The 12,579-nt window shown below is 41.5% G+C and overlaps 2 protein-coding genes across 5 annotated transcripts; one reads left to right on the forward strand and one right to left on the reverse strand.

Annotated features, from left to right (window-relative positions):
- Window position 1: 1 nt before the first annotated feature.
- On the reverse strand, window positions 2-5,146 carry mfrn (mitochondrial iron transporter mitoferrin). Of its 2 annotated transcripts, XM_020958467.2 has the most exons (7): window positions 5,015-5,146; window positions 4,222-4,941; window positions 2,328-2,416; window positions 2,141-2,265; window positions 1,844-2,079; window positions 1,616-1,777; window positions 2-1,542 (listed from the first exon to the last, which is right to left on the reverse strand). In XM_020958467.2, the coding sequence occupies exons 2-7, from the start codon at window positions 4,336-4,338 to the stop codon at window positions 1,135-1,137; spliced, it is 1,137 nt and encodes a 378-aa protein (XP_020814126.2). In that variant the 5' UTR covers window positions 4,339-4,941; window positions 5,015-5,146; the 3' UTR covers window positions 2-1,134. The 2 variants fall into 2 exon arrangements, with proteins under 2 accessions (XP_020814126.2, XP_020814125.2); XM_020958466.2 differs by having other exon boundaries at window positions 4,222-5,119.
- A 338-nt stretch (window positions 5,147-5,484) lies between these two features.
- glo (heterogeneous nuclear ribonucleoprotein glorund) lies at window positions 5,485-10,115 on the forward strand. Of its 3 annotated transcripts, XM_020958463.2 has the most exons (7): window positions 5,485-5,627; window positions 5,922-6,297; window positions 6,923-7,054; window positions 7,677-7,821; window positions 8,312-8,463; window positions 8,703-9,436; window positions 9,497-10,115. In XM_020958463.2, exons 2-7 carry the CDS (start codon window positions 5,925-5,927, stop codon window positions 9,788-9,790), a joined length of 1,830 nt encoding a protein of 609 aa, XP_020814122.2. In that variant the 5' UTR covers window positions 5,485-5,627; window positions 5,922-5,924; the 3' UTR covers window positions 9,791-10,115. The 3 variants fall into 3 exon arrangements, 2 of the variants coding, with proteins under 2 accessions (XP_020814122.2, XP_086688126.1); XM_086832000.1 differs by lacking the exon at window positions 7,677-7,821 and having other exon boundaries at window positions 5,494-5,627; XR_015271464.1 differs by lacking the exons at window positions 7,677-7,821; window positions 9,497-10,115 and having other exon boundaries at window positions 5,487-5,627; window positions 8,703-9,239.
- Window positions 10,116-12,579: the final 2,464 nt, after the last annotated feature.

The raw sequence follows: 12,579 nt of genomic DNA on the forward strand, positions 1-12,579 counted from the left end.
GTTTCTTCTATCATCCGTTTAATGGGTCTTTTTGCTTTGCCAATGGTTTTTTCTTTCTGCTTTTGTTTTCGTTTAAATACTTTAACAATAAAATTTTAATTTTAGAGCTACACCTTACAGTTTAATAATAGTAGGTGTAGCCCATTCGTATATATATATATTATGCATATATATAAACAAAAATAACAGTGAACGTAATAATATGATGCATTATTATTGAGTTTCCTGGGGACTCTGGCTGTCCCCGGATCCGCGAAAGATAATATGTGATGGTTGATGGGTAAACAATGTTGAGAAACAAGTGATCAAGTCCCCGGCGAGTACAACTGTAGCCGGGTTACTAGGTTACAGTGAGTCTGTCTATATAGTTAAGATGGGGTCTGGATTGGACAATCTAGGGAGACACGGGCATGCAGTTCGTTCTATGATTTTCTGGTATCTGCGGTTCATTTATATTTTGTAACATCTCAGTTTGAAGATTTCAGTGTGTGTAATTTGATTACTAATTATTGAAGCCTTGCTCGCTTCGTCTGTGCTTTACATTTTTGCTCTCGATTACTTTACAACGATCAACATAAATATATAGGAGTATATACTTTGAAACTTGTTTAAAAAAAATAGTATGTATAAATGTAGTAAATCATAATTGTAATACATAATAATAGGTAATAGTATTTTACAGGAAGGTTCTCTCATTTCGAAATATAACAGATACATTTGATCATTAGCATTATTTTTAACAAGAATTTCGCATTGTTCCTAAAACTGTGTTTGTATATAGGCTGGGTGTGTGTGTTTGGAGTTTTGCGTAGATGTGAGAGCGAGAGTTTTGTGCAGAACAACAACTACGATTTAACCTCCGACTATGGAGTGATAAAACTCTCTCACCGACTCCTCGCAGAGTATTCATACAAGCAGCTGAGGACAGGGGGCTGAAGATGAACGTGGTTGGTCAGTGGAGCGCCCGCAGGTGTTTCAAACACCGTGTCGTCGTCGTCCACCTACCAACAGTCTCCAGATCCAACGTCCCCGACCCCGACCGCCAACTAATAGCTACGCTTAGGTTTAGCTGTCGCTGCTGCTGCAAACATTTCGAACGCAGGCCTCGCTCGCGGCCACGCCCACCGGTGCTGCCTACGTGGAGAAGCCGCGTCGCTCGTACGGACTCTCGACGTCCGTGTGCCGTGTATGCAGGTTAATTGTGGGCGCGACGGGTCGCGTGGACAGCTCACACACCGTCTTAATGGCACCGGAGGCGTTCACCGAGGTGGGAGCGGAGTGAAGGGTCGCAGTGGTATCCTTCACCGTCTCCCTGTCGCGATCGCTCATCGTCTCGTCATCGGTCTTGGGCAGCACGTAGTCCGCTTTGCGGGGTTCCGAGCGTCCGGCAATTGACGATTTGTACTGTTCCCGATCCAAGCCGCACAAATAGAACTTAAAGAACTCGTACGTGGACCAGCATATAGCCGTGGCGGGCATCGAATAGAGCACACGGGCAGTCATGCCCCTGAAGAAGCCCAATGGTCCAGCCATATGGTAGATCTGAAGGAAGTTCATAGATCGGTGAGCACAAAAAATAGGGGCAACTTGAAAGTGTTTTTAGCGCAGTATTCACCTTTCGGCTGGCCTCGATCATGCCGCGCGTCAGACCAGTCTCCTGAGTGTTTAATAACGTCTTCACTACGTCCAGGGGCGTGGTAATGGCCGCCGCACATGCTCCAGCTGCCGCTCCCGCCGCCATGTGCACCGGAGGATTGTACTTTCGATCCAGATTTAACTGCAAAGAAGGAGTCGACGCGTTATTTCTTGCTGCCAAAGCATATGGATTTTCATTTGCACTTACTTTGTTCTGGAAGAACTCGTATGTGGTAAAATGTATTGTCTGATATGGTAGGTTCATTACCAACTGTGTGCCGTAGGCTCTGTAGAAGGCCTTCAAGCCCTCCCGCTTGTAAATGTCTCGGACGCAGGATACCACCGATGTGTAGGGCGAGTTGTACATTTGCATGCGCTGCTTGATCACGTCCGTGGGACTGGAAATGGCGTCGTGTATGAGTGTGGCCACCACTCCCGAAATCACTGCAAAAGGCGATCGTTGTTAGGGGTCGATGGTTTTGCTTAGTTGCTACTCAAAACTTACCATAGTTGAGGTTGCTTACTGATGTGAACTTGGCCGCCACCTCCTTGGTCATTTCGTAGGCAGCAAAGTAGAGTGAGTGCGCTGGACCAGCGCCCAAGACCACAGCGCTGGCTCCACGAATGGGTCTAAGGATCACAAGGAGGCGTAAGTCATAGGACCAATCGTATGTTTCTTGGCTAATGCTTACCTTAAAAGACCCTCACGTGTCACCATATTCCGAAAGGTTGACAATATATTCAGGTTATTTGTGGGCGGCGAAAGGCTCTGCATGCGGGTCTATAAATAGGCAGTAATAGAGCGATTAAAATAATTGCATTTACATTTTGAATTATACAAAAGGCCCTTGTTTGTATTATTTTATATCGTTTGCCCTAAAATAAAGTGGGTAATCGCTGGTGCGTCAAAGCTACTAACTGGTTCCCCTGATAGCAACATCAAACATTCAGACAGTTAATCTAAGCTGAGAGAACCTAGTCGAATAGCCTCGCTCTTCTGCCAGTCATTGTTACTCATGATATATTTTTTAAACACAAACCTAATTACTGGGGTTACCCAATTTCCACTTCTTTCGATGACATTATCGAGACCTCAAAATGTGAATTTCATCTAATGATGAAATTCTTGTAATTAAGAGGTACAGAATTTATAGTTTGTTTTCGCGGAATGGAAATTAAATTGGAACATCCAAATAGTTAAAATATTTTTCAAATTATATGAATTTTCTAAATTTGTGATGAAATCTTTATAAAAAGTTATTGTTATCGTGGTCTTCATTTAAGTATTCTCCATAAGCAATTACTTTTTTTGTTTTCAACCACACAGGCAATAGTATTAACCGATATGAATGAAATATATAAATAAATATATACTATTTGCATTGCTGGGGAAAAACTTTCGCTGATATATAAGCAAGTCGCTGATATATTTGCAATCGTCAACGTAATACACACGCTTATATATGCACTTGATTGCATATATATTTCTAGGCGTGCCCATCAGCCACAGAGCTGCAGCATCCAAGTTGTAAATTACGGGGGACGTGGGCTTTGCGAGAGCGATAAGATTTCCCGGATAGCACCACTACCTTATCCATATATACTATATATATATATCTTGCTGCTATCAATCACAAGTCAACAGGCATTTCAAGGTGAAAAACAGTCTGGAGAGCAATGGAAACCTAATTAAATGGTACTACGAACTGATAGAAAGTAGAGAAAACCTTACATTAATGTCAGATAGAACTTCGCGATGAGGGGAAGTAGGCGGCGGCATGATTCATAGATCCGATCATTGCGCCAACAGCCCCCTTATTGAGTGCCACTGATAAGACGGACAAAGTGTGAAATCAGAATGACAACGCTGCGCTGGTTATTATATATAAACCTACGCAAAATAATGCGAATTAAAATGCCTCGATTGCCGTTTCTCAATTAAAAGTTCTTTGCGCTGGCTCCCGCAACTCGTCAAAGTGACTGGGGGGAGACTCTAATAATGACGCCGGGAATCCCGGTCAGGCTTTAGGCTGGCACCAAACTGCCTGCCGGCTGTCACCGCACCATTTGATGACACATGTGTGGGCCACAGCTTACGAAAATCAATAGACCCGAGTGGGGTATGGCGGACCGAGAATTGGTCAATACTAAGCAACACTGTCACACGCGGCATTTACATATGCATCTAGTACATGACGCAGTCAGATATGTTTGCATATGCATAGGTGGCGAATCACTTGGCTCCACCGACATTAGAGTAAAAGATCAACCTGCTCGGTAAGAGATAATGGAATGATAGGGGCATGCCGACTGTCACAAGCAGTGCGGCTAATCTTATCGGCGCTGCATAAACCAATGGAACGTGCTCCGATAAACACAAAAGTGGCAGTGGCTATGGCTCCCAAAAACCGAAGCCCCAAGAGCTCTTGGCTGCACTCGAGGTGCCCGAGGAATTACATCACGATTATGCCTAAGCAGTGGGCACTTGGCACTCACAAAATTTGATTGTATACGCGCAATTGTGAGGTTAGGTCTGCTTGTTTACGCTCCTCCGGTTACCAGCTGGTTCGCTGGAAGGGCGCTCACCTTGACGGAGTCCAGCGGATACATGACCAAGTGTTCCAGCACGCCTGCAATTCCTCCCGCCGTCATGTTCACTCCCACGCTGGTAGTGGGCAGTGACTCGTAGTCGTCTATGTTCATAGTGGATCCGGTGGAGCTGCTCGCTTTGCCTCTGCTTCTGCTTCTACTTCTACTGCGGGCTGCTTGTGAATTGCGGTTGTGCCCTTGCTGTGTGGGCTCCTCTTACGACGGCGATGACCTGCTAGTCCGGACCAGTTCTAAAGCCAGTTTCAGTTCGCACACACAGTTACAACCGCTTTCTCCTCTAGGACCAGGTCGCACGCAAATAAACCGGAGCCGGGATGGGGATAACGCTGCCTGGTCAGCAGTTTGCGCGACTTTAGCCGGCGTAACGATATGAACACGGAACAATTTTGTTGTATAACACGGACCCGACGGGACGACGGGGGAAACGATACGCGGGCGGGGGTGGCAGAGCCGTATGGTGTGTGGCGTGGTGTGGTATGCGGTGTACGAATGAGGTGGTATGCGAAACTACTAATTGACACTGCTGCTGCTGCGGCTACTACTGCTTCTCCGCCACTGCTGCTGCTGGTGCTGTTGCTGCACGACTAAGATAGACGACACGCTCCCCGAGTCGCTTGAATTCGGAGCGAAGAGGTGTTTCTGCGGTTGCTCTGCCCGCGACAGCCGTCGCTGTTCTGCTGCTGCTACGGGTGTTTTCTGGATATATACAAGTTGGTTGTAGGCGGCTTCCGGAACGGAATTTAAATGTGTCCTGTGTTTGGCAACTCACGCAAGTGTACAAAGATTACAGGAATCATTAAATTTCTTGCCCAATAAACAAGCCTCGTGCACAGGGTGACCGTGGCCGGCCTCGGAAAAACATACCAAAAGAATTACGAATATACCAGGAATACTGTGAAAGTTCCCCAGCGGTGTGACCATTGTCAAAAACGGGAAAGCTCATTTTTATTTGCGGTATTTTTGTAGTTTTCGCCTCTGAAGTTATTAAAATTAATCATTTTGGAAGCCTAAAAATGTGTGCAAAATCGATACTTCCCAATGCAAACATTAAAAATGATTCATATATTAGCCAGCCTTGTTCCGTCATCGGCAAAGCATAAATAATACTTTAAAAAATAAAAAAGCTGGCTAGTGGTGGTAGTTGGCCGGCCAAACAAGCAGAATTGCAAAACGCGGCGATATTGATATCGATATTCCGATATAAGGGCTAGAAAATATCGTGAACAGCTTCTTTTGTTTATATAAAATATCGATATATTTCTTACATCTCTAGAGGAAAATTGGACGCGTGCTCTCCGGGAAATCTCTCAGAAAAATCGTGAAAAATAGACTATCTGGATAAGGAACGGGGGCTACATAAAGTTGCAAGATATTAAGAAAAGGTAATTAAGTCGAGGCGGTATAAACTGCAACTGGTTTCACGCGTACATATTGTGCAAAAGCATTGCAATAACCTCTTGCGTTGTGCGAGGGTGGATGAAATCCAAAATGGCGAACGCGGTGCGAAAATTTGTGTTAGAATTCGAAGGCGACGCAGCTATTAATTAACCGGCGGATTTGCCAGGCATTTTGCTTGGTTTTAATTTACAATAATTGAAGTACTAGAACCGAAATCTTATGCTTACCAACGAAACTTGATACATCCGGCTTATTCACGTTCCCCATCTCCTTCCCAGAAAATGGCGAACGCTGACGTGCAGTATAATTACGGCCAGCAGGACAATGGCGACAACTACAACGACGATAGTAACCAGCAGCAGGACGATGATGATCAATATGACGGCGACTGCGGCAATGTGAAGATCGAGAACGTTGGTGAAAGCCCCAAGTTTGTTCGGTTGCGCGGCCTGCCTTGGTCCGCCACGCACAAAGAGATCCTTGACTTCTTGGAGAATGTGAACGTGACGAACGGCTCGCAGGGCATTCATCTGGTAACCAGCCGGGTGGATGGCAAGAATACTGGCGAGGCCTATGTGGAGGTGGCCAGCCAGGAGGACGTCGAGGAGGCGCGGAAGCTAAACAAGGCCAGCATGGGACACCGCTACATTGAGGGTTTGTTAATGGAGTTGACTGTACCTAAAATTACTATTATTCAGCAAATAGATACTTTTTTATTAGATTTATTTATGTAAAATCTTTGTATTTTCTACCATTAGTTCGTTAAATTTTACAAGTATCAGGGCTTTCTAATTACCTATTCTACTATTTTTTATTCACTAAAAACAGTTTTCATATTCATATTTCGTTGTTTGGCATAAATTTGATTGTTAATCGCCACCATTAAGACGATTCGGAAACATGACTCAAAAAATGTCACTTAATCGCTTCCGTTTTTAATAATTAAAGCATTTTACAACCCTAAGAGAATTACTGTAAGGAAATGATTATCTGATTAGGAAAAGCACGGGATTTTAAAATCCGGTTTGGTTTTGCACTTATTTTATTATTTTTTTTTTAAATTTAAATTGAGGTTTCTGAAAGTATAGCGGTTTGCTAAAGAATCGCACTTAGTCATTGGCGGTTACAACCGCAAAATTATCTCGAAACTTAATCAAGAATAATTGCAACAAAAATATATAATATATGTATTATCAAGGCCTTTAAGGTGACATTCAAAAGAACAAAAATATAACAACTATTATAGATTCTTATAATTTCCTTTCCTCTCTCTGATCAGTTTTCACCGCCACACCAAAAGAGGCCAAGGAAGCCATGCGGAAGATCAGCGGCCATGGGAATGCCTTTGTGGTGAAACTCCGTGGTCTGCCATATGCCGTCACCGAGCAACAGATCGAGGAGTTCTTCTCGGGTGAGTTTCCACTACTCTGTCACACTTTCCGTACTCTAGGTACCCTCAAGGAACAAACAGTGGTTGACCGCATGTACTTATTTTTGCACTTCGTTGAGATTTGGTCTGCGGCCCCTTTTTCAACTTTACACTTTTCATATTAACTACACACTTGCATAAACTCTACATTCGATTTGGGCCCCTGCCTCTGTGGTTGTTGTGGGGTTGGCGGTCCACGCAGCTCCCCCATAAATTCACGTCCGTTTGGTCCGGTAAATTACTTCATTTTTGTTTGTTGGTATATCCCACTGAATTTTCGGGTAACATTCCGATCATCACTCACACATCTACGAGAGTTTCTGGAACTGGGTTCTGAAGTGTACATTGTGGTCGGGACTTCTCGATTGCAACACCTTCCACCTTGTTTACGCGGCTGCATTTATACAATTTTTATTTTTTAAAAGAAAATTTGCTCTTTCCGAATACTTGCCAAAGTTCTGCGATGCAAGAACCAAACTGTAACCTTATTTATCAACCTCTGTATTTCTGTTTCTCTCTATCTAAGCTTAATATTCCTGCTTAATGTATATATATATAAATCTATATATTTGTATAAATCTTTGTTGGTTATCGTCATGGGCAGGGTTGGAAATCAAAACGGATCGGGAGGGCATACTTTTTGTTATGGACAGAAGGGGTCGTGCAACTGGGGAAGCTTTTGTTCAGTTCGAAAGCCAGGATGACACTGAACAAGCCTTGGGCCGAAATCGGGAAAAAATTGGGCACAGGTGGGTTTCTTATTCATCATATCTCTACTACAAAAAAACAGAAAAAATATTTAAAAGTGGTAATCAATTGTGAACTTGTTGAAACACACAAGGGCAAATAGAACACCAATTATTATTCATAGAATATATTCATAAAATTTAAAAATAAAAAAACTACCTTTATATCATAAATAATTTCTATTTCAGTCACCGACTATCAATCAATTAGCAAGAAATCTCCCATAGCTACGGGTCTGGTGGGGCTCTAAATACTTGTACTTGAAAACGCGCCAACACGAGCTTATTCTAACAACATTTAATATGAACTCAAAGTCTTTATAACCGATAATTTTGTGAAGCGCTTATTCAGATTTTTAAATTGCATTTGCATTTATGGTTTGATTCTACGAATTTTACACTTAACGATCAAAAGATAATGCCACCGACCCTAGCATCTACCAAGCAATTACAACTATAAATATACTTATCCTTTCTGGTTTAATTTGTATAGGTATATTGAGATATTCCGCAGCTCAGTGGCTGAGATGAAGAGAGCCACGGGCGGAGGCGGCGGCGGTGGCAACGGTGGACGCCCAGGCCCATATGATATCCGTGATCGTGGCGCCAATAGAGGTGGCAACGATTTCGGCGGCGGACGCAATGGTAAAATTTTTATATATTTAATATAACTGTGTATTGCATTACTATTAACTGTATAAGGAAAGAAATATCTTGCATTAATGCAATGACCTCTTAAAGATCAGTATTTAATTTGATATAATTTAGTATCCGATATCTATTCCTACCTTACAATTATATCTTACTTATAGTTTTTCAGCTCCTAAGTTAAATTTTTAACTAAAATGCATTACTAATGTAACCTTATCCATACCACAACATAGATTGGGGCAACAATGGCAACTTTGGTGTTGGCGCTAATAACATGCTCGGCTTTAACAATCTGCCCAGCCTAATGAACTCCGGAAACTTTGGCAACAACCCGGGAAATAGCGGGAATTTCGGAAACAACTCTGGACCCAGTAATTTCGGCAACTTTGGCGGCGGCAACGGTGGCGGCGGAGGCGGGAACACTGGCAACTTTGGTGGCAACAACGGAGGCGGTGGCAACGGAGGAAACTTTGGAAATTTCGGCAACAATGGAAGCGGTAACTTTGGCGGCAACAACAACGGCGGCGGAGGCTTCAACAGTGGCAGCAACTTCGGTTCCCCTGGAGGAGGCAACAACTTCGGCAACAATGGAGGATCCAACTTTGGTGGCAACAATGGGGGAGGCTTCAATAATGGCGGCAACAACTTCGGCTCGTCAGGTGGCGGCGGCGGCGGCAACTTTGGACCAATCGGCGGCGGTCGCAACAACAGCGGCAACTTTGGAAACTCTGGCTTTGGAAACTTTGGAGGAAACAACAACAATGGAAACGGGAACTCGAACTTCGGAGGTGGCAACAACGGCGGAGGTGGTGGCTTCAACAATGGCTCCAACTTTGGCGGCGGAAACACCTCTGGAGGTGGCGGTAACTTTGGGCCAATTGGCGGAGGCCGTGGAAATGATGTCGAACATTACACCATTCATATGCGAGGACTTCCGTACACCTCTTTTGAAAATGATGTCTTCAAGGTAAATTCCTTGTTATGATTTGACCTTATGTTGGAGATACTAATCACCTTTTCTTTGTAGTTCTTCGAGCCCATCCGGCCAGCCAATGTGCGTATCAACTACAACAAAAAGGGTCTGCACAGCGGCACTGCTGATGCCTACTTCGACACCTATGAGGATTCTCAGGTCGCCATGAAACGGCATCGAGAGCAGATGGGCTCCCGCTATATTGAGCTCTTCTATGATGGCAAGACCCGAGGAGGAGTTAATGTAAACAACGGCGGCGGTAACGGAGGTAACAGCGGCAATGGAGGAGGTGGTATGGGAAATAATGGCGGCGGAAACGGTGGCGGCAACTTTTCGCGACGCATCTAAAGCTCTTCCTCTGTCCCGTTTACATTGAAATTAATGTAGATCCAAGTATTTAATAAAATTATGAACAAGCCGCAACTATAAAATGCTAAGGCACCCTTAAAACCACGTATTGCACCAAACAACTAACCAACTGAATTTTGGACAGACAAGACATGGTCAGACATGCAAATCACTGATGATTGCAAGCCAATATACTTCATGAAAGAGAAAGAAACTCTGTTTTATTTAAGTATGTATTTCTTCTCTAGAAATTTCAATCCTTATGTCTAAGTTTCAATTGTAAATTTAAGTTTTTCTAAAAATAAACTTTTGTTTTTACACAAAATGGTAATTGTATTTAGTACTAAGTACTAATGCCATGTGATGCGGAAAGAGAAACTGTGCAGCCTCCGCTCTGGTCTTGGATAGTTTATGGGTACACAGCTGCTTTACTGCCTTCGACATTAGCTTTCTAGCACACGGACGATCGACAAATAATTTGAATACAAAGGTAAGTTATGTAAGAAATATACATTAAGCGTAACTCATGATGTGGGTGTAACGATTGAACGAGTTTTTCCCCGCACCAATAAAAGTAATCGTGGGGAAAATAAATACGAAATGATGAGAAAGAAGAGGTTACTAAGGGGTTGCATTTGGATATACAGCAATTTTATAAGTTTATTCTCGTATAGCTAATGAATTTTTACTTTTAAGTTTAATGGTACTTAATCAAAGCTTTTTTATAGCAAATAAAAAAATCGGTAAATTAATTACGAATGTATGAATGTTTAAACTATTATATTCTTTTTACTATGCCCGTCGTTTGTGTAAAAGCTTTTTGGTTACATGAATTTGGATCGCAAAATATTTGGGCCTTATCTAAGTGGCATATTTAAATTATATTAAATAAATAACAAGTCATTACAGAGAATGAACGTGTAAACATGCTCACTTTATAAACTGTGCAAACTAAGCTGATGTCAAGAGGATATATGGATGTATATTATTATTATTTTAAAGATACTTTGAGATAGGAATTTTCCATATGAAATTCCTTGAGATTCTAGTTCTAGTTAAAAACGTAAATATCGCTTAAATACTATAAGGCTTTAGGGCCTTTTTCGTCTCCGGTTCTCCAAGTTAATGATATCTCATTAGCTTTTACGCCATTTGCGAACCACAGAGAAGAGGCAAAAGTCCACTGGGTCTCTCATATCACTTTCTTTAAGGCGCCGTTGACAGCCTAGTATCTCAGCCGCGATAGATAGATAGATAGAAAGATAGATAGCGACCTGTCAATAAAGGTTCGTGTGTCTATTTTGATCCAATGATCATTTCTCATAATTGTACCAATAAAATGTATGCTGAAAATAGATAACGCATTACGTAGTATCAGGAAATTTGCCCAGCGGCGGGTTGTGAGATCTCGTAAGTTAAAGGAAAACGTATTTAAATGTACTTATACTCTCGGAAGGGGTTTTGGCAGACACCTGACGCCCGACGGCGGCTTCAAAGTTACTTCAGTTTTTTTTTGACAGGCGACGCGGTGACACAGCTTTTCTTTTTCGCGGTAAATATTTACTTAATTATGGCTTCAGTTTTTTTAGCCTTTGTTAAGATACAGAAATGATATCATGTTAATTACTTGTATCTATTTGATAGACCTTGCTTGGTGCGCGTGTCGGCCACAAAAAAAAGAAAGATGCAAGCCGACTAACAAATAGATGCCCCAATAAATTTATTGTACATAAAGTATTCCCTTATTTTTTCTAAGAAAACGGTTTCGTTTTTTTTCAGGTAAAAGAGGAAAATATTTTTCAACAACCCCATTAATTTTGACTCAAATAATATACTGACTTGTGGCATTATATATTATCGCAGCTATTCATAAATTGTTACCTTACCCGGTACTGTGTATTTTCGTACATTCCCGTCATATTTTCCACCCTCGTATATCGTCGCTATACACATAGCAGGTGCTAATGAATCAAACATGTTCCCTGATTTGTTTATTTAGAGGCTGATTTTTAAAATTTGCGCAACAAGCGTTCATATGCCGGTTTAATGGAAGCAATAAATTAAGAGTTTTCGGATTGCAGGGAAACCCATCAACAAAAACGCGTTAGTCTAGTCTAGTTTGTTGTAAAAAAATTCCCGGCTTTGATCTTGATATGTACACATGTACATACATATATTATAGGCCTATGTAAAAGTTGTAACTTTATTATTATATCATCCTATATTGATTACCTTCTGTGAATAATATAACAAAGATAAATATCCGTAATATTCTCAACGGTAAAGCTTCATAATATATAATGCTGACTACTTAACTTTTCACAAAGCGGCCATTATCTTGATATATGATTTACCAAAACAGATTTCTTCGAATTTTATAAGATAAGAAACCGAATCACTTGCAATCTAAGATAATCCAGGGATCAAGAATAATGAAGAGGGCATCGTATCCCAAGCGATAAGAAAGACAATGGTTTTGGAAATTTAAGACAAAAAGCATCTTTTAAGATAGTAAATAGGTATTTATGATCTAAAAATTCCATAATAACGAGCAGTTTAAAAATAGATATTCAAAGTAATTCTTATATAATATAATTTATATGCTATGTAATTGAATCATAATTCAATAAATATGCAACCAACTTGTAAATATTCAAATTATTTTTGAAATTATTAGAATATTGCCTGGAGGATCATATTTCTGTTAATCTTATAATATACATTTTAATTATTGTTTTGCAGACCAAGTCCAAAGAGTGTCCGTGAAGAATTTGTATAATGCCCTCCAA

The sequence above is a fragment of the Drosophila serrata genome, unplaced genomic scaffold, assembly GCF_035046125.1.
Source record: "Drosophila serrata isolate PLE 108 unplaced genomic scaffold, ASM3504612v1 contig_241, whole genome shotgun sequence".
Classification (NCBI taxonomy): Eukaryota; Metazoa; Arthropoda; class Insecta; order Diptera; family Drosophilidae; genus Drosophila; species Drosophila serrata.